The sequence below is a fragment of the Kwoniella botswanensis genome, chromosome 2 (genome assembly GCF_036426115.1).
Source record: "Kwoniella botswanensis chromosome 2, complete sequence".
NCBI classification, from domain to species: domain Eukaryota; kingdom Fungi; phylum Basidiomycota; class Tremellomycetes; order Tremellales; family Cryptococcaceae; genus Kwoniella; species Kwoniella botswanensis.
The window spans coordinates 2117354-2136006 of record NC_088600.1 but is presented as its reverse complement, the minus strand read 5'-3'; the positions used below and the strand labels follow the sequence as shown (position 1 = coordinate 2136006).

Sequence of the window (18653 nt, the reverse complement as noted above, 5' to 3'; positions counted from 1 at the left end):
CACTTACAAGTACGAACTGTAATACCTTCAACTTCTTCCTTTCAACCTTTGTACTGCAACATCACAAATCATCCAGCTTACTAGCATCCTTATACTCGATGTTGACTTGAGGATATATTTGTACTGTGTCATTCACTTATCGAGAAAAACCAATATCCACTGATCGGACCTTAGCAAGATGCCTCGACTTCCATCTTCGAATGCCCGCTCTGGGAATGGAAAATACAAACCCCCACCATTCCTATACCTACGTTCATTCCTACCCATCCTCCTACTCATCCTTATATTCTCTTTCGGACTCGTATCGTACTCTCTCTTATCGCATTTCAAGAGTCCCGCGGTGAAACAGCATTTGGGATGGCAAAGCTGGGATATCGTCGAAATGTCTACTTCGATGAGCGGAAGTGGGAGTGGAAATGAGGTATTATCTAGTGGTGGAAGTGGGAATGGGACGGGACATATGGCTAGTATACCTATAGAAAATTGGGTGAGCCGAGTGATGATTCCACCATGATCATAATGAACTAATAAACTTGTGATGGTATAGGATCCACTGGCATTGCATACGACTGGATGTAAGTGTTACTACTTCTAGTACTGCTAAAGGAGAACAAAGGGATATCCACTATCATCAGCAACATCGATCCTGGATCGTTATGGAAAAATAAAGAGAGACCCGATCTATATATGATCATAATTTAACGATCTATAAGTGTTGTAAACTGTATTTTGCTGATTATCCATCTACCGACTAGTAACTGAAATTGCCGTCGCACCATGTTATTTCCCTCCTTACCTCTTCCCAGAACATTGTTCCCCTGAGACTACGCCCGAGCTAGATAAGTTGAAAGGGAAGTGGGTAAGGGTAGAGAGGGATCTGAATATCAGGACGGGATTATGGTTAGTCTTTTTCACTCCTTAATTTACTAACCCTCGATACTATCCAAGGGGGGTTCATGATGAAGCAACTTCAAACATTCCAAAAACGGTAGATACATATGAACGCTCCTCTCATCCAATTTACCTGTCACAGTGAATAGAGCAGGACGATCAACGAATTAACTTGACACTTCGTTTAATCTTATAGGTACCTAAACATCTATTATCGTAGAACTCGCCGACTCGACGCAGACCTGATAACAGACATCCAAATCGTTCCTGAGCCACCCTCAAAAGAATTACGGTACGATCTTCAGAATGGAGGTTGGCAGAAGGCATCTGGCAATCTTCATTCCGGTGTATGGCCGAGTAGACCTGAGGAGAGGTTATGGTATAGGACAAAGAGTCAGGGGTGGGATGATATATGGAGAAGACAGGGTGGGTATATCTTCAATATGATCGTATTTGTCTTTTTAATTTCTAGTAGCATTTCTCGTCCTTCCGTCTCGAGATAGGATAGAAGAATTTCAACATTATCTGATCCTCTTGTATACCGCAGTCGCCGACAACATTACCGAAGATGTCATAGCTGAAGATGACGGTGAGACATCTAACGGATCAGTCGAACCGATCCAGTCGGGCGAATCGAACAAAGTCGAATATGGCGACTATATCACTGAGGTTGATGTGATTTACGGCGACGACGAACCGTTTTTCGGATTTGAGAGGATCCAAGGAGGAAAAATAACGGAAAGTAAGAAAGATAAATGGGAAAGTGTAGGATTGGCGGTCAGAAGAGGTAATCCAGGTGAGTACATAGTCACTTCGAGCATGTGTGGTAAGAAATGTCTTCAGAGACCGCTAATACTTGCTCTTTTTTTGGGTTTCTATTCAGTCGCTCCTAGAGCTCAGGTACCCAAATTCCATAAAGATGGGACATTCAAGATCATGCAGAGTGAGCTGATTTGCACCACAACAGGAAAGGGAACGTCGACTGACGAGTGATGTATGTACGAACATGTTAGTCGCAGACCTGCATTACTCGGTGGGAGAAGGTCAATGCAAGGATACAGACAAGACACCTTGTTCGGGAGATTCAGATACTGCTCAATGGTTGGGAGAAGCTCTGGATGCTGAAACACCTGATTTAGTGGTGAGTCAGCTTTTCAGTCCTATATCAGCAACTGGTGTATGCCCGAAAAGAAGAAGTTGTACAGAGATTGCTTTCTTGAATTTTTAGGTGTTTTCTGGAGATCAACTTAACGGTCAAAGTACCAGTTACGATTCAAGATCTGTTTTAGCCAAGTTCGCCAAACCGGTCATCGAAAGACAAATCCCTTGGGTAGCTATTTTTGGTAAGCAAACAGATCCGCATCTGATCATGATCAAAGCGGTAGCAGCATGCTGATGGGGTATTCATAGGTAATCACGATAGTGAGATTGCGGAAGATCGAGCAGAACAGATGAGAGCTTTGCAGCATTTGCCTTATTCGTTGGCTAGAGCGGGTCCGAAGGATGTTGATGGCGTGGGCAACTGTGAGCTTGGTTTTGGCTTCTGCTGCCTTGGTCGTGAAACATTCAGCTGACCTTGCTTCGTGATATAGATTATATCAAATTACATTCCGCTGATGGGTGAGGGACTTAGATCTAATTTCAAGTTGCTTACTGTTTGAATTCAACGTGTGAGCTAACTCGTGATGTGACGATACTTCAGCTCGAACATGCACATATTCACATTGTACTTCCTTGATTCTCACGCACGTCAAAAACAGAAACTACTATGGAAGACACCTGATTATGATTATCTGAAAGAGTAAGTTCAACCTTCTTGGTTTCCTTCTTTGACTTAATGTTGGACTGACTCTATTATTCTGTGAACTTCAGATCCCAGATAGAATGGTATCGCAACGTATCAGCATCGATCAAACCGATATCTAGACCATTCCAACCTGATGGTGGATGGGACTTGGGGGATATATGGCCTTCCAAACGGTCCACATCCAAACCGTCTAGGATCACTCGACAGGATGAAGAGAACGATAATGACAAGACACTAGCCAAGCCCAATGCGATGATGTGGTTCCATATCCCCCTTCCTGAAGCGTACATGGACGCAGACCATCCAGATTTCTTATCTGAAGATCGAATGGAAAGTCTAGATGTAGGTGTGAACATGGATGGACAGGGGAACTCGAAACATAATAGTGGATTCTTCTATAATGCTATCAAAGTTACTTATGAGTATGACGATGAGGAGGAGGGACAGACAGGAAGGAGGAAAAGCGAGGTGAAAGTGTTGAGTCATGGGCATAATCATAATACTGATAGATGTAGGAGGACAGATGGGATTTGGTAGGTGTTGTTTTCTCTCGAGATATATACGGTGTCATAGACAGCCACTGATTATGATTTGTTGGGCTACGTTGTAGGACCTGCTTTGACGGAGGATCTTCGTACTCTGGATACGGCCAATTAGGGTTTGATAGACGAGTGAGAATATACAACATATCATCGTACGGAGAGAAGATCGAGACGTATAAGAGGTTGACGAGCGGTGAGGTCATCGATAAACAGGTGTTGGTTGGTGAAGGTGCAGTGAGTGGTTGGGGGGAGGATCAGGTTTAGTAAGTAGTGTGTTAGTGTCTGTATGTAGATGTTGTATATGTGAATAATATAGAATGGCATGTAATCATTTGTATCCGCCTTACTTTTTGAATGACTATTTTTGATAAGTTAGTGTTCTCAGTATCCGTTGAAAGGAGGGTAGCTCAGCTTTGACATCCTTTGATGGATTAACTTAGTTGATACTGATTGCTGATGGTGTGAATAAGTAAGACACGAACACACAGGAATGATCATCACGACAGTCCTTCCTTATATCACACGAGGCGATCATGAGTAAAAGGAGAGAGGTTTGGGGCGTAACCATGAGAAAACGGAATAGACTTTACAAAGTTATTTGACAAATTGAAAGAAGCGAGAAGCAAACGAAAAAGTTGAGTAGGTCGTGAAAGGTATACTGTATACTGCAATGGATGAACATAGGATGGATACACATACTCTTATTTGTTCGTATCTGATCTTTGTATTTCTAAATTCCATCCTCTTCTGGAAAAGACAAAATATCAAACTCCTCATTCTATGTTCTTGACTATATCGTCTTCTCGCTCAGTACAGCTATTGTACCATGCCACCGTTACCATCAACAATATCAACCGTACTCCGCCAGAGAGACTTGAGTGATTTGATTTACTTGTTCATCAAAACTACTCCTAGGAGTTTGACAGTGAGTACTATAAGCTTTTAGTATCATATCGTATTCACCGTAGGTCGTTAATCGTAAGAATACTTTGACAGTTCTCATCAGCTTGTGCGGTCGCTATAGAAGGTCTGATGTTGGGTATCATACTTGTTCAAGTAAGTGATGATTATCAACCTTTTCCCATTCTCAGTCGTATGCATGCATACCCTCGTTCAACATCAACATCAAGCCGATCCTATGCTGATCATGAGAACTCGTAGACAACTAGGTACCTTTCGGCTTTCTGGCGAACGGACCCACTTGGGGCTGTGAGTGGGATAGTTCTTGGTGCTGCTACTTTATCGTAAGTTAGACTCATCGTTCTTGTCGTATCGACCGTGTCGACCGTGTCGCGTTGATCTTTGATTGATTGATTGAATGTATTTCGCAGCGCTCAATTGGGTATGAACCTCTGGCAAGTAAGTCATCGATTCATCCAGATGAATACTGTAGTAAATATAGTTAATCTGGATTGATTGCTCGGTTCATGTTCATATCCATACCCCTTGCCGATCTTGATATTGACTCTTTCGGTTTGGGTGTAGACATACAGACTGATCGACCGAGCTGCCACCGACTTACTCGCCATTATCATCGGTGACATACGATGTAACATGACTGTATTGGTCTTTGTCGGTATACTCAATTTCGTAGCTGCTGGATTTTTCGGAAGAAGAGCTTGGCTGGTGAGTCAAAACTGAGCCCTGTCTAATGACAATATGTTCAAACACTGATGCTGCGACTATGCCCGTATTGCGTATCGGTCGAAATATGTAGTTGTCGAAAAAGAAAATATGGTTAGCTATTCCATTGGTGATTGGTATTTTCTCAAGTTTGGGTTTGAGTTTGGGGTGAGTGTGTTCAACTTCTCGTGGCCTTGCTCCTTGATCCTTGGTATAATCAACAATCGTTGTACCATCGCTTATACCGCACCACAGAGTCGCCATAAAAGGTTACATGCTCCCGTCCCTCGCTACCAGCCCTTCCCCAGAGAATTTGATGAAATACGATTCCTGGCGTAAGACCGATAATCGATTGATAGTCATCTGGGCCGCTATCGCATTGGTACAAGATATATTGGTTTGTGCATTGAGTGAGCTAGAGTATTTCTCGTCCTTCTGCGGCGTCCATTTAGCTGATAATTCTATGGATTTTGGATCAGTGACGATAATGTTGCTCAAGGAGAAGGAGGGATTCCAGAAGACAGAGACTTCCCTGTTGAAATTGTTGTTGAAATTGACTTATGAGACTATGTAAGTTGACTCGTGTCCCACAACAACAGAGCAAGATTAACGTGTTAGTTCCACTCTCATAGGGCCGGTCCGGTGATATTGAACATAGTCAATGTCGTCGTCGTAGCTTTACAAGGAGCGACATTTGGTAAGCCATTCTCACCTTTCTCTCACTCCCTCTTGTTAAATTTCTAGTCTCAGCAAAGTTGACTTGCAATGCTTGTTCAGCCGGATACTCTCGAATCGTCACCTGGATTCTTGGACCCGTCTACTTCTCTTCGATCCTCCAATCGCTCAACTACCGTAAAGATGTTCAACGTATCTTACGTGTAACTCCTATTCCTAGATCCAGATCCACATCAAAGGGCACGAAACGATCGACATTACAAAGGGTTGGTTCACCTTCCATGTCGATCCCCTTAACTCCTACCGGTATGGGTGGACATACGCGGGAGGATTCTAGTATCACCGCTGTTGGGAATATCCAAAGGGATTCGGACAATTCTGCTGTCGCTGCTTCTGCAGCCAGGAGAGAGAGGACAGTCAGTGCTGGGGAAGGTAGTACGCTGAGTACGGATATCGTCTTGGACGGTGAGAAGAGATAAGAGATCAACGCGTCTTGGATATGTGTGCTACGATACGTCAAGAAAGCTATTCCGAGATATTTGGAATTGGACAAGAGGTAATCTTTGGTACAGGGGACGAAGAGACGGGATTGATTAAAAGTAAACGAGTAACTTGATACCTTGTATATTCCATGATCGTGCAGAAAGTCAAGTTCCGTCAGGTCGTACATTTTGCGTCCGGTTCCTGTCTTTTCGGAGTTCAAAGATCCCCTTTCCTTCCCGAATTTCCCATCAAGTCAATTGAACAAATTCAATCCCTTTCCTCCAAGGGATCTCTTCTGTCACAGGACTGGTACGAATACAGTATATGTGAATTTCGTATACTGTGGATTGCACTTGTGATCCCTCAAAGTCTTACTTGGCTCATTGCGAGGATTTTAGAAACGCCTTGCCGTTTATATTAGCGTCATTACCAAAAAAAAAAATAGTTTATTTCTCCATCCGCGCCTGACTTTGTAATGTTCTCGCATTCCCCACCTTCTCAGGTCAGGTCAGAAAAAGGGCTGAAAGGGTGATCTCGGTTGATAGTCTCCGTTCTTTGATCTAAGGATTTACAGAGTATTCTGTACCTTTGACAACTTGTCGAGGAAGGAGACTAGAAGACAGGGAACTACAGATTCGTACAATAGGTAGGTAGGTAGAGAGAGAGGCATACCAACTCTTCAGTCTAGTTCGGCAGCTGAACTCGATCCAGTTGGACCTAGTCTCCGACTATAGCGATATCTTGTGATCTTTGCTGATGGTCGGATGAATGAGCAGAACGCGCTGTGATTCTTATTTCGTTCATTGTATCATACTTAACGATGAATGATGTCTGTGCAATGATTGTTGAAACATCTAATCTCAGCTTTGATCAATCAATCATCCGTGCACGATAAGATTATCATTCGATCACTCGGCAACATGTCTAGTCTGACAGGTTCGAGCACTTTAGATCAATTGATTGACGAAGCGATCTATCAGGCTTTACAGTCCAGTGCGAGGACTTTAACCGTGAGTAAATTTCAATACGACACAGTACAGTAGAGTACGGTGTATGCTTGATTCTGATCAAACGCTGATATCTCTTACTTCAGTGGTACTGCGCTCTTGGTTTAGGGCTGGAAGGGATTGTGTTAGGTGCTATCTTTTCTCAAGTGAGTTAGAGTCGATCATCAATTCATTGTTGCTACCACAATTTCAAGTGTGGAATGTGTTGGAAAATGCACTTATGCTGATCTTCGGTTTACATGATATGTCAGGTATACAGATACTACGAACTTTTCACTTCACACGATTCTAGGTACACTTTGTTCCTCGTAGGAATCGGTACCTTGGGATGTATGTGAGTACCCAACAAATATGATATTTCTTGGTTCCAGTTTTGGCAGGCACTGACTAGTTGATCTTACTTCCTACCCTTCCAACCCAGCGGTCAATTCGGATTGAACCTATGGCAAACATACATGTTCATCGATAAAGCGGCTACAGCTGTATATATCGTATTAGAGAAAGATGTGTACGCAGATATGACTGTATTGTTATTTGTGGGGATCTATAATTTGGCAGCGGCGTTCTATTTCTCTAGAAGAGCAATCAAGGTGAGTCAGTCATCTCAAAGTCAGCTCATCCATCTTTTTCTTGTACAAGGCGGTACTGAGACCATGTATGGATGTATCTAGCTGGTAGGAAATAGACGGACACTCATACCTACTTTGAGTATATTGAGTTTAGCAAGTTTCACAATGTGTTTAGTGTGAGTGCAAATCAGATGATCAACAAATACAGTATGTCGCTAACGAGTCGTTCGGTCGCTTGTATAATCGATATAGTACCATCTGCACAGGATTCAAGATACCAAGTGGAACTGGGGATTTGAAAGGATGGATAACCAACGTGAATAAATGGGTGATAGCTTGGACAGCAGTATCGGTAGTAACTGATCTATGTGTTTGTGCTACCAGTAAGTTGAAGTAATCATATCTGTGCGAAAGCTAGCTTTCTTACTAGTTGAGCTTGATGGCTGATGATACTTTCAACAGTGACATACGCTCTGGTCAAATCCAGAGACGAGATCAGAGCTGCTGCTACTTCGTTGATGAGGAAATTATTCATGTTGACATTCGAGACTATGTGAGTGGGGAACTCTTTTCAATAACTAGTACAGATCTGTAATACCATCCTATCTTATCACGTTCATGTATATTTTCTCGTCGATTTGACTTGACTTACCTGATTTTATGATATTATAGGTTACCTCCCGTCACCGTAACTTTTTTGTTGTTGATCTTCGGATCTATCGAGAATCTCACCATGGGTAATTTCTCCAGAGTCCTCGTGTGGATAATCGGTCCATTATATTTCCATTCCATCGTTCATTCATTAGTCAGCAGACATGACGTTCAATTCATTCTTCAACAACAACAGCAACAACAACAGAAAGAGGGCATATTACCTTATCATATGAATAATGGAATTTCATCGACCAGCCCCAAGATCGATAATTACAATGACCTTGAGAATGGAAATGGAAATGGGCACGGGACGATGCCGATTCAGATGATGCCTGTGGTGATGGATGAAAGAGCAAGGAAGGAATTGGGTTGGGATGAAGGTGTGGATCATGAATTTGGGGTGGCGTTGAGGTGATAAAAGAACTTCAGATGAGTGTGTAGAGGATTAGACGGGTTAAATTTACGTACGATACATGAAACCAAGGTGAGGATCAGAGAAATATATAGATTACAGACGTCAACAAGTCTACGAAGAAGTGATGATGTCTCAAAGGATGACTTATGACTGATAACAAAATATCTTGCCGAAGAGAAGAGCAGAAGATAGTCAGATATGCCAGAAGAGAATTGTTATTAGTAAATTTGGGTAAACAGAGATGTAATTCAGTTGGAACATAGTCCATCCGAATACCACATCGAGACTGACATTCATCTGCTTTGAACACGATCGCAGTTCAAACTTACACTGTCCGTCATCCTGTTTCAGACGTCTCTCGTGCTTTATATCAGTATCTCATCTACGGCCATAGAATCCAGAAAACATCGCATCCCGTCAGATCTGCGCAATTCAACCTGGGTGTCGCTCGGTTAGTACCAAAGTGGGGGACCATTTGGGAAGCCCGAGTGCTGTAGTTGGTATTTTTGGTTCGCTATTTTTCATTTTGGGTTGTTGAGGGGATTTAATGATTGGAGCCGCTGAATTGCAAATTTGGCGAACGATGAAAACCCATATCAATGGCAAAGTGTACGCTATCGAGTTGAATGATACGATGAGAGAACCTTTACAGAAGAACCGCCAGACACGCGGGAATCAATCGTATCGAATGTGAGCGATGCATTGCATTTCGTTGAGTGTTGATTTACAAATGTTTTGTAGATAGGTGATTGTCCCTGGACTTCATGATGGCATATCAGATTCAATAGCGAAAGTCTTCGCGAAACTATTTGCTTTTCAACTTATTTTCGAGACTACTCGGGGAATTACAATATCAGCTAACACGCCCTTACCCATCACTCGCTGACTAATTGCAGAACCTTGAAAAGTACAACTTGTCACTCACGCAAGGAAAGCACTCATAACAGGATCGACCTCCCTTACCACATCTTCTTTCATCTCTCCGTCACTTTTCTGATCTTTCATCTCCTCAGGCCAGTCTTTCTCCGGTACATTAGACTTTTTGAGTCTTTCTTTCGCTAGTTCGATAGCTTCCTTATATGCTTCCAGGTCGTCTGCGTAGATCGTATACACACAATTGACACACCCTGACATACAACATTCTATTTGAGGCGTACCATACCATAAAAGTCAGTTCACCAGCTATATATGAAAGCCAGAAGAACAAAATACGATACAAGACTGATCACATACCTTCTTCACCTGGTGGAATGGGTCTAGGAGGTATACCGACCCCTTGGACGACCATTTCTCTCGTTCGTCTACCCTCGTGTACCTCTAAAGGTGGAATATCCTTCATAGCTGGAATTGCATCAATGATTTTCATTCCTTGATCACCTGATGGAACTTCCTGAATTGATGACACCACAGGAGTGGTCGAACTAGTCTTGAACTGATCTTCATCTCCTTCAAAGCCATCTTGGGTAGATTGTGATGACTCTCCTACCACTTCTTTGAGGGGGGTACGAGGAGGTGGTCGTTGAAATTGAGATAAAAGGTTCAACTCCCTTTTCCTCTTTGGCGGTGGGATATTGGATATGTTCCTTTGAGCATTTCGTGCCAGTGCGAGTGCTATATTCGGATGTCGGATGAGAGGTCGCATGGCCTCATCATGGATGTATATGCTTATGTCTGTGCTTCGTAGATGAGAAGAAGGGATGAACAGAGAGAGAAGATTGGTAATGTTCTTGTGAGTTTGTAACTTATGATGGTGGTTGTGGTTTTCTGTCGGAATATCGGAGCCCCAATCGGAGTCTGGTGGACTGGTACAGATCAGACGAAAAAAAAGTGGGAGTCGGAATGGGAGTGGGGGTTTCGGTATTCTTCTTTCATTCATCTTTCTAATCTCCTATATTCTCATATTTCTCACAAAAACCACTACAGAACCCCTTATTAACCTATCAAGATGTCCGCATTTGCTCCTCGACCCGTCCCCGTAGCTCTAATCGGTCTCGGCGGAGTAGGAAAAGCCATTCTCTCTCAGTTGCTCTCTCCACCGCTCAACAGTCGGTTCAACCTCATCCTCATCGCCAACTCCCGACAATCCATCTCTCTCCCTCTTCCAGGCGGTCAAATCACTCCTACCAACTATCTCCCAATTTTAGAACAACACGGTATACCATTAGATATCCAATCGATCTTGTCTCTCCTATCTCCTAGTGAGACCTCCGGAGCAGGAATCTTTATCGATTCCACCGGATCAGATTTGATACCTTCCATCTACCCTCAGATACTCGGTATGGGAATTAACATCGTTACTCCCAACAAGAAAGGTACCTCTTCAGCATTATCGTTATATAACGATATCAAATCTAGGACTTACCCCAATACTCCTACTTTGTATTACGGTGAATCGACTGTGGGAGCTGGTCTACCCATCTTGTCCTCTCTGAAGGATCTCGTAGAGACTGGAGATGAGATTTACAGGATTGAAGGGGTCTTTTCGGGAACGCTCAGTTATATCTTCAATGAGTTCTCCAAGGTCGAAGGTGGGGATGTGAAATTCTCAGAGGTTGTAAAGGTAGCAAAGAATAAGGGATATACCGTGAGTGTTCATACTACTCATTCGCCAATCAGATATAGGGATCTCTACTTTATATCTACCTCCAATCGTTCAATTCTTGTATGTGGTGCTTATTGTTGATATGTATCGTAGGAACCCGACCCCCGAGATGACCTCTCCGGAACAGACGTCGCCCGTAAACTCACAATCCTCTCTCGACTGATTCCCACTTCACCAGCACTCCCAGAAGGCTACGCATCTGTACCTACCGAATCTCTTGTTCCTCAAGTTTTGTCCAACGCTTCTACCAAGGAAGAGTACCTCGAGAGATTAGCCGAAGGTGATGAGTACTTCGATAAAGTCCGAGAGGAAGCTAGGAAAGAAGGTAAAGTGGTTAGATATGTTGGAGTCATCGATCTGAAAGAAGGTAAAGTCGAATGCAAACTTGGAAAGTGAGTAGGCGTCTTCTATTTCTGCCTTTTCGGCACAATGCTCTTGTGATCTCGGTGATCAAACACAAATAACATTAACTAAATATGTGTACTGTTTACGATTGCAATCTCTAGATACCCCACAGATCACGCTTTCGCTACTGCCCTTAAAGGCTCAGATAATATCATCTCATTCACTACTAAGAGGTGAGTCGGGTGAAATGTCTAGTACCACGGTTCAGACGATTGATGTGGCATGGCCATATAACACGCAGATACTCTCCCCGACCACTTATCATCCAAGGTGCAGGTGCAGGTGCCGATGTGACAGCTATGGGAGTGACGGTGAGTTGACTGCCTTCGCCTTATATTCGCTGTCTAGTCAAGGTTGTACCCGAGCTAACGTATGTTACATTGCCATTTTTAGTCCGATTTGCTTAAAATCCACGAGAGACTCACCACCAGATTCTAGATTCCAAGAACTGCTAATAAGAATATTAGTTGTTGCACTCGAAAAGGAAGGACGGAACATGAAGAATGAAAGAATATAATCAAATTGATACCGAATTATATATGCTTACACTGAATATCATGCATGCGAATACGATACTCATGGGGAATATCTATTACCATTCACTACTCTTGATGGGTGCAAACCGAATACCAAGCATACATCACTTGTCATTTGACACTTTACACGTGATAGGTTTACCAAACTGTAAACATTTATACAACGACAACTTCATGCTGTAACCATCCCTGGTTCATTTGTTTTATCCATCTTTGTATTCTACTCTTACAACAGATCAAGTCCAACCCCAAAGGGCATCCTATTCACTTACTAAGCTCAAACTTTTCTCTGTGCTCTTACTTGAAACCACAACTCGGCATCATCATAATCATAATCTACTCATCGCATTCTCACTTGGCCCTTTGAGTGATCCGTTCAATCTCCAACCTAATCTCTCTCAAAGCTTCATTCAAAGCTTTCGAATCTTCATATTTCCTTTGCGAATTCGCATCAGATATATACACTCTATAGACACCAAGTTCACCGATTTGATCAGTATATCTGAGGTCACTAATTACTACACCTTGACAGTGCAGGTCAGTTGAAAGGATACCACTCACTCTAATTGAGCTTCCTGTTCTAACAAAGGTTGCAAAACCACCGCAACATCTTCAATCCCTTTATCCACCAACAACTCCGACGTGGGTGTCGTGGTGCCACTCCCATCAGATAGACTCGTACCGTTCAATGAATTCGACAAGGTCAATTCGTGAATTCGGAGAGATTTACGTTTAGCGTTGGCAGCTCGTTTTTGCAATTTTTGAAGTGTCTATATGTTGGATCACATAGTGAGTATTTGGTTTTTCCATCATGCAGTCATTGAAGTTATATTTCGTTTAGGTGCATCAGGATAGATGGGAATGGAGGCGAGGATTACATCTCTCTCGCACTGTACTTACCTGCAATTTGACCATTTCCCTAGCCAAAAAGCCAGCTGCCGACCTAGCCACTGCAGATTGGACTATAGCCTGACTTGATCCTTCTTCGCACGTCAACCCTCCTATTCGCTTTGATAAATGTTCATACTGCGTCAAGAGGGTTAGGAGCTGTTTGTGGATTGATAATACTTCAGGGGAAGGCTCAAGTGGGTTATCCGATTCGCTATGAGTTCCAGATCGGAAGGAAATATCAGCTTGATCTCGTTATACGATCAAGGAAAGATGGGAAGAATGTGGACTCACGTCAGATCAGCCAACAAATCTTCAAATTCAGGCATCAACTCTTCTATATTGCTTTGTAAACTCCTTAAAGCAGAATATAACCGTGCGAATCCTGTTACTCTCTGTCGATCTTGCATTTTCTGTTTACGACTGTATGTCAACGTGGCGATTAGCGTATTATCCCAATGTTGAGGATAGGATAAAATGAACTTACGATACTACACTCCAACACTCCCTGCACACTCTACATCCCTTGACCTGAACTTCCTTAGGCTGTTGAGGCAGGGGTATAGTTCTTTCTTTATCGTGGACTTGAGGGTCCTCACTTATAGAAGATGATATCGAATTCGTACTCATTCTCGATCTCCTCGTCCGACTCGCCGGAGACTTTTGGTTCGGTTCGATGTTAGTGACAGTAGGATGTATAGCTTGATCAGACTGATCATCCATCTTCATCCATCCCACAAATCCCTCTTCCACCTCCTCACCTCTACCGGTCTTCCAATCTGCCACCAACAACAACGAACATTTCTCTCGTCGAGTGCCGGGTGGTAAACCGCCTTGAGAATTGGTGGATGTAGCTTCAGGATTGGCAGGTGCAAACAACTGGATCTGGACCGCCAATAATGCTGGTGGAGTAGGGGGTAGAGAACATATTATACGACCGCATAAGCGGCAGTGATGTTTACGATTGGACAGGGAGAATGATGATCTGCAGATATATCGGTCAGTCAGGTTCCTCGCTCGTCGATAGGGTGCAAGAGAAAGATACAATGAACGGGAATGCCTGATCTGCACAGCATGGCTACTCACTGGCATATGCGACACTTTTTCACTTCACTATCATCCTCCCATTTCACTATCGCTTGTTCAGCGGCTATATCAGACAAGCAATTCAATCAGCCTGAGCTTGATCGTATGTGAAAGAAGAAGAGAATGCTTACCTCTCTTTTTCCCTTCTTCACCTCCGGGTCCAGGTCCACTCTTAAACCCTTTCCATACGTCTTTCGGTTTCAACGCATCCAAAGCTCCGTCTATCGAGAGTAACGATTTCCGACGATCGTTACCGCCAGACCCAGATGCCAGACTTGATATCGAGAATGTAGACGAGGACGATCTCGTGAGTGTGGGTACGGTAGGTAAAGGATTGGGGATTGTTGGGTTGAAATGAAGGTCGACGAGCTATTGGATGACGTGTGTGAATCAGTCAAACAGAATCTTGCCATTAATCTCATCATATCAGAATCTTGCACAGTCTGATTTCTTATTACGATTATGGAACGGTTAGATTCACCTTTGCCCACCTTCTTCCCAATCTCCCTTCCTCCCTCTCCCTTTCTTCTCCTTTAACCTTTCTAGCCCGAACGAACTCCTCCGTCCTATCGTGTTTCACTCCCTGAGGCTGGAACCCAATCTTATATGGCATTCCAGCCGATTTCGTCGTCGCCTGTTTGGTCAAACTCGCAGATCGACTTATAGATGGTGATTTGCCTAATGATATTCCGAATGATGATGTCCTCTTATGACTACTTGGATTTGAAGCGGTGGAAGAGTTTCGGCGATGTCCTGATGGGATAGAAGGTGCATTGGGATTGAGATGTGATGGACCATGTAGAGGCAACGAGCTGGTACTTCCATTGGCACTTCCATTGAGTTTCGATGTCAATGCTGACGAGCCAGTGGTAGTAGTTGGTGTAGAAGTGGTAGAATTGCTATGACCTAGTCTAGATAGATTGGCAGGCTGAGGTATTTTCCTTTGAGCTGGCAGAGCAGGTGTAGAAGTTGTATGGTTGATAATTGGTGGAAGTGGATTAGGGGAAGGGGAGATAGATAATGCTGAGCCAGATACTGCCGCTGGACCTCCGAATCTCTCCTCAGGAGACGAAGGTATACTAGCTTGACCTTGTACGGAAGGAGTCGAGGCAGATGCAAAACTGTTAGATCTCGATCCGAATCCCTCCCTATTTAGGTTATTCGACACTTGACTAGCAACGTTGGCTACCCCATTCAGAGTGTTGGTGAGGAATTCTCTAGATCGACCTTCACCCCTCGGTGCCCAGGTGGATAACCATTGTTGAGCCTTATCAGCTGCCAAGCCAATATCGAACCCTCCCTGTCCCTGGGTTGGGGTATTAGGGCCAGAGGCAGTTGATGATGCAGACGAAGCTGATCGAGTGCGCTGTACATCCGGAGGAGGAGCGATCAAGGCCGGGGAAGAGATGGATGAGGATGAGAATGAAGGTCGGTCGGCCCTTTTGGGGGCTGTAGCTGTCGCTGAACCGAATCTACGACGTGGAGGATCAGGTGGAGGAGGGGTGGTGGTGAGTTGCGGTAGGGATGGAGTGATGCTCATCTTTCTTGTCGGTGCTGGCGGGATGATTATGCTGAGCTATGACATGGTGGTATGTGTTGTGTTATGATGAAGGTTGTAAGAATGATAGATATGGTACAAGGTTACATGCGCACGGGCCGGCTACAACCCACAACAGACGATGGCGACACCCACCCACATAGTGCTGACCGATAAGTCGGGATCCACGTGGGAAGGTCGTTCCTGGCATCAGCCAAGGCACCAACCAACATCGATGAAAACAGAAAATGTTAAATGTCCAAAGCAGCTCCTCTTCATTCCAGAGGCAATAATATCAACGAGTAGAGTACACTTGTACTGAATACCCATACCAACCACTAAAACGCCCGCAACAAGACATAACACACTATGGGCCGATCAGCAAAATTCACCAAAAGACCTTCGAAAGAAGCCAAAGCTCGATCCAAGATCGCTCAAGCGAATGCCAAACCCCTCCCACCACCTAGATCACCCAGTCCTCCACCGCAGACCGAAGCAGGAGGAGACGTAGAGAAGGGGAAGAAGAAGAGGAAGTTGATGAGGGCTAAGGTCGATAAGGTGAGTGAGATCGATAACCGCAGATAGGCTAGATGGAGATATCGATCAACACTAAAATAATGATGGTTCTATCCTGTTTCATCTGCGCTTCGATCATTGTAGAAACTGGGCAAAGCATGATCCAATCAAGACCTCGCGATTGACATTCATTGGAGACCGACCACCATCCTCATAAGTGATGCCTGACGCGTGCTTAACTCATTGATCCATGCTAGACTATTTTTGGAGGAATGGAGGATAGACTTTGTACAGTATGTTGTATGTATATCCAATGAACCGACAGGACTATGCAATGCATCGTTCTGAATGTGTTCTGCGGCAATAAGAGATATATACGTATACAAGATAATCGCACTGTTTTAGCCTATCATGCAATTTGAAGATTCATATTCCGATACCTCTACAACTTCTTAGCTTTCACCTGTAACCATATCCTATACATCTGTTTCTTCTCTTTCCTATTAACAATCTGAAATTGCACCAAACACGTATCAGCACTAGCGATCAACGGCCATTCTCATCAGTTTCCAGAGGACTTACCAATCGTCTATCTTCCCCTAGCTGTAAAACTTCGAACATCTTTTGCTTCTCCTCAGCCTCTCCTTCAATTGTGAGTGTGAGGGTAGGAGGCTTAACCAACATCCCTTCTAATTCCTCTTTCTCAAAGAAATACACCCTCGTACCGTCTCCTCTGATATACAAATTGGGTGTCTCAGGATCCAAGAGACGGTTCTTCTTTATCCGTAATTGGGCGAGATCATGTCTTCCGTAATCTCTTATCAATAGGAGACCACCTGGTTTTAATGCCTATAATGTGGAATCAAACCAAAAAGTCATCAATCAGCATACATACATCCATCATACACTGTTGTTCGAGAAATTCTGTGTTGAGTCCACTCACAGTGTGCAAGTTATGTATGGCCTGATCCCATTCCTTAGGATGTAAAGCAGATAAAACGAAAATCACCGATATCACATCTACACTCCCTGGCTGAACACCTTCAGGCAATGAATAAGTCTTTTTATCTGACAATTCTAATTTCGACAGGTCTAAGTCTTCTTCTGTACTATTTATTGTATTCTGCTCGCCAGCTGAAGTGCTAGGCTTCGAAGTGATATCCCAAACACTTGCGTGTAATTCACCCAGACCATGCTCAGCCCTTGGGTACATCTCATTTGATTTGACCACCTCAACCGCCTTTTTCGAATAGTCCGTGGCGTATATTTGTAAATGAGGGTTTTCGTTCCTCATCAACAAGGGAAATACGGTGTTCCCTGCGCCCTATTTTCCATCAAATATCTCCTGATAAGCTTCCGGATTTTCTTATAATGTCACATTCTTGCAATTTGACGACGTTTGGAGAGTAAGAGGAAGGGGGGAATGATGTTATACTTACACATCCAACTTCCAACACTATCTTCGGACCAGCCTATATCCAACCAAGATCAGTGTCAGCATCATCTTCCCTACATCATACGTTACAGACTGGATTTTACAGCGATAAGTGTGTCCACTTACATCAGCTTCACTGCATTCAACCAACTCTGGAAATTCCAATCTCAGCCACCCTCGATCTTTGAAAAACCCATCTTCATGATTGGAATAAAACTTGTTCCAGTAATGTTCAGGTTTCGAGTTGTAGCCGTCTATCAGTGAACGTCCCCCGAATTCGATAAGCTTGATCGCTAGGTACAGGTGATGGATTGATATATTGGTGATTCTTTTTCCACTCACCTCTCAGATTCTCAGCTACGGGACTAGACCGATGTAATTCCATTATTTCCTCTGCTTTCAGTTTGAAATCTTCTGGTAGAGTTACGTGGTCCCTATGTGTATCTCATCATGTCAGTATATATACAGGTGGGGATCTAGCGAGCCCGCCTGAGTGAGTAACAGTCCTCTGTCATGTATTAATAAGTCTCCTTTACGATATACTTGTTGATCGCATCCCTTCCTTGATGAGATATACGAAGTCTTTTAGAGATACCACTCACCAAGCATTGTGTTCAAACACATCTTTCTCATCGTCCAACAACCTTGCTCCGAAAGTAGATCCTACAGGTGGTCCATTGGGTTTCAACCATTTATCGGCCACTTTCAACTTTGCCGGTACAGGTTCAGGTGCGATCAGCGAGGAGGTTGAAGCTGAAGTCGAAGTCGACGCTTCCGGCTGAGGGTTTTCTTCTGACATTGTGGTTGAAGAATATGGTGCTCTGATGTAGTACGGTCTGGTGATCGTTGTGATAGATTTATATCTGCCTGATGACCTAGTGGTAATCCTTGGCAGCATGTAGCGTCAACTTGTTGAGCTTGCTGTCTTCTCCCAGTCTATTGTATCTCTCACTTCCTCTCTTCATCTCTCTGCATCAACAGA

At 43.6% G+C, this 18653-nt stretch overlaps 8 protein-coding genes and 1 non-coding gene across 9 annotated transcripts; 6 read left to right on the top strand and 3 right to left on the bottom strand.

Annotated features, from left to right (window-relative positions):
- Positions 1-178: 178 nt before the first annotated feature.
- Positions 179-3504, top strand: L199_007698 (uncharacterized protein; the record flags this gene model as incomplete). Its single annotated transcript, XM_064893385.1, has 13 exons — positions 179-487; positions 548-575; positions 756-900; positions 1088-1317; positions 1439-1687; positions 1775-1834; positions 1905-2032; positions 2120-2234; positions 2302-2415; positions 2484-2511; positions 2594-2692; positions 2764-3231; positions 3309-3504. 13 exons carry the CDS (start codon positions 179-181, stop codon positions 3502-3504), a joined length of 2169 nt encoding a protein of 722 aa, XP_064749457.1.
- Positions 3505-4066: 562 nt separating this feature from the next.
- L199_007697 (uncharacterized protein) lies at positions 4067-6017 on the top strand (the record flags this gene model as incomplete). Its single annotated transcript, XM_064893384.1, has 10 exons — positions 4067-4165; positions 4237-4296; positions 4402-4484; positions 4572-4599; positions 4726-4866; positions 4958-5031; positions 5119-5273; positions 5343-5433; positions 5496-5560; positions 5641-6017. 10 exons carry the CDS (start codon positions 4067-4069, stop codon positions 6015-6017), a joined length of 1173 nt encoding a protein of 390 aa, XP_064749456.1.
- Positions 6018-6941: 924 nt separating this feature from the next.
- On the top strand, positions 6942-8666 carry L199_007696 (uncharacterized protein; the record flags this gene model as incomplete). Its single annotated transcript, XM_064893383.1, has 8 exons — positions 6942-7031; positions 7115-7174; positions 7280-7362; positions 7450-7618; positions 7700-7773; positions 7850-7980; positions 8060-8150; positions 8270-8666. The coding sequence occupies 8 exons, from the start codon at positions 6942-6944 to the stop codon at positions 8664-8666; spliced, it is 1095 nt and encodes a 364-aa protein (XP_064749455.1).
- A 383-nt stretch (positions 8667-9049) lies between these two features.
- L199_007695 lies at positions 9050-9165 on the top strand. Its single transcript, XR_010449975.1, has one exon. It is a non-coding gene; the product is annotated as a 5S ribosomal RNA (ribosomal RNA).
- A 306-nt stretch (positions 9166-9471) lies between these two features.
- L199_007694 (uncharacterized protein) lies at positions 9472-10308 on the bottom strand (the record flags this gene model as incomplete). Its single annotated transcript, XM_064893382.1, has 3 exons — positions 9472-9499; positions 9592-9808; positions 9900-10308. The coding sequence occupies 3 exons, from the start codon at positions 10306-10308 to the stop codon at positions 9472-9474; spliced, it is 654 nt and encodes a 217-aa protein (XP_064749454.1).
- Positions 10309-10611: 303 nt separating this feature from the next.
- On the top strand, positions 10612-12111 carry L199_007693 (uncharacterized protein; the record flags this gene model as incomplete). The annotated part of the gene is made up of 5 exons (XM_064893381.1): positions 10612-11250; positions 11362-11660; positions 11775-11846; positions 11915-11984; positions 12067-12111. The coding sequence occupies 5 exons, from the start codon at positions 10612-10614 to the stop codon at positions 12109-12111; spliced, it is 1125 nt and encodes a 374-aa protein (XP_064749453.1).
- Positions 12112-12560: 449 nt separating this feature from the next.
- L199_007692 (uncharacterized protein) lies at positions 12561-15723 on the bottom strand (the record flags this gene model as incomplete). The annotated part of the gene is made up of 8 exons (XM_064893380.1): positions 12561-12675; positions 12771-12979; positions 13110-13311; positions 13392-13520; positions 13585-14082; positions 14184-14247; positions 14315-14552; positions 14665-15723. 8 exons carry the CDS (start codon positions 15721-15723, stop codon positions 12561-12563), a joined length of 2514 nt encoding a protein of 837 aa, XP_064749452.1.
- Positions 15724-16089: 366 nt separating this feature from the next.
- Positions 16090-16398, top strand: L199_007691 (uncharacterized protein; the record flags this gene model as incomplete). The annotated part of the gene is made up of 2 exons (XM_064893379.1): positions 16090-16278; positions 16381-16398. 2 exons carry the CDS (start codon positions 16090-16092, stop codon positions 16396-16398), a joined length of 207 nt encoding a protein of 68 aa, XP_064749451.1.
- Positions 16399-16678: 280 nt separating this feature from the next.
- Positions 16679-18470, bottom strand: L199_007690 (uncharacterized protein; the record flags this gene model as incomplete). Its single annotated transcript, XM_064893378.1, has 7 exons — positions 16679-16747; positions 16819-17085; positions 17180-17560; positions 17676-17708; positions 17798-17925; positions 18014-18105; positions 18274-18470. The coding sequence occupies 7 exons, from the start codon at positions 18468-18470 to the stop codon at positions 16679-16681; spliced, it is 1167 nt and encodes a 388-aa protein (XP_064749450.1).
- Positions 18471-18653: the final 183 nt, after the last annotated feature.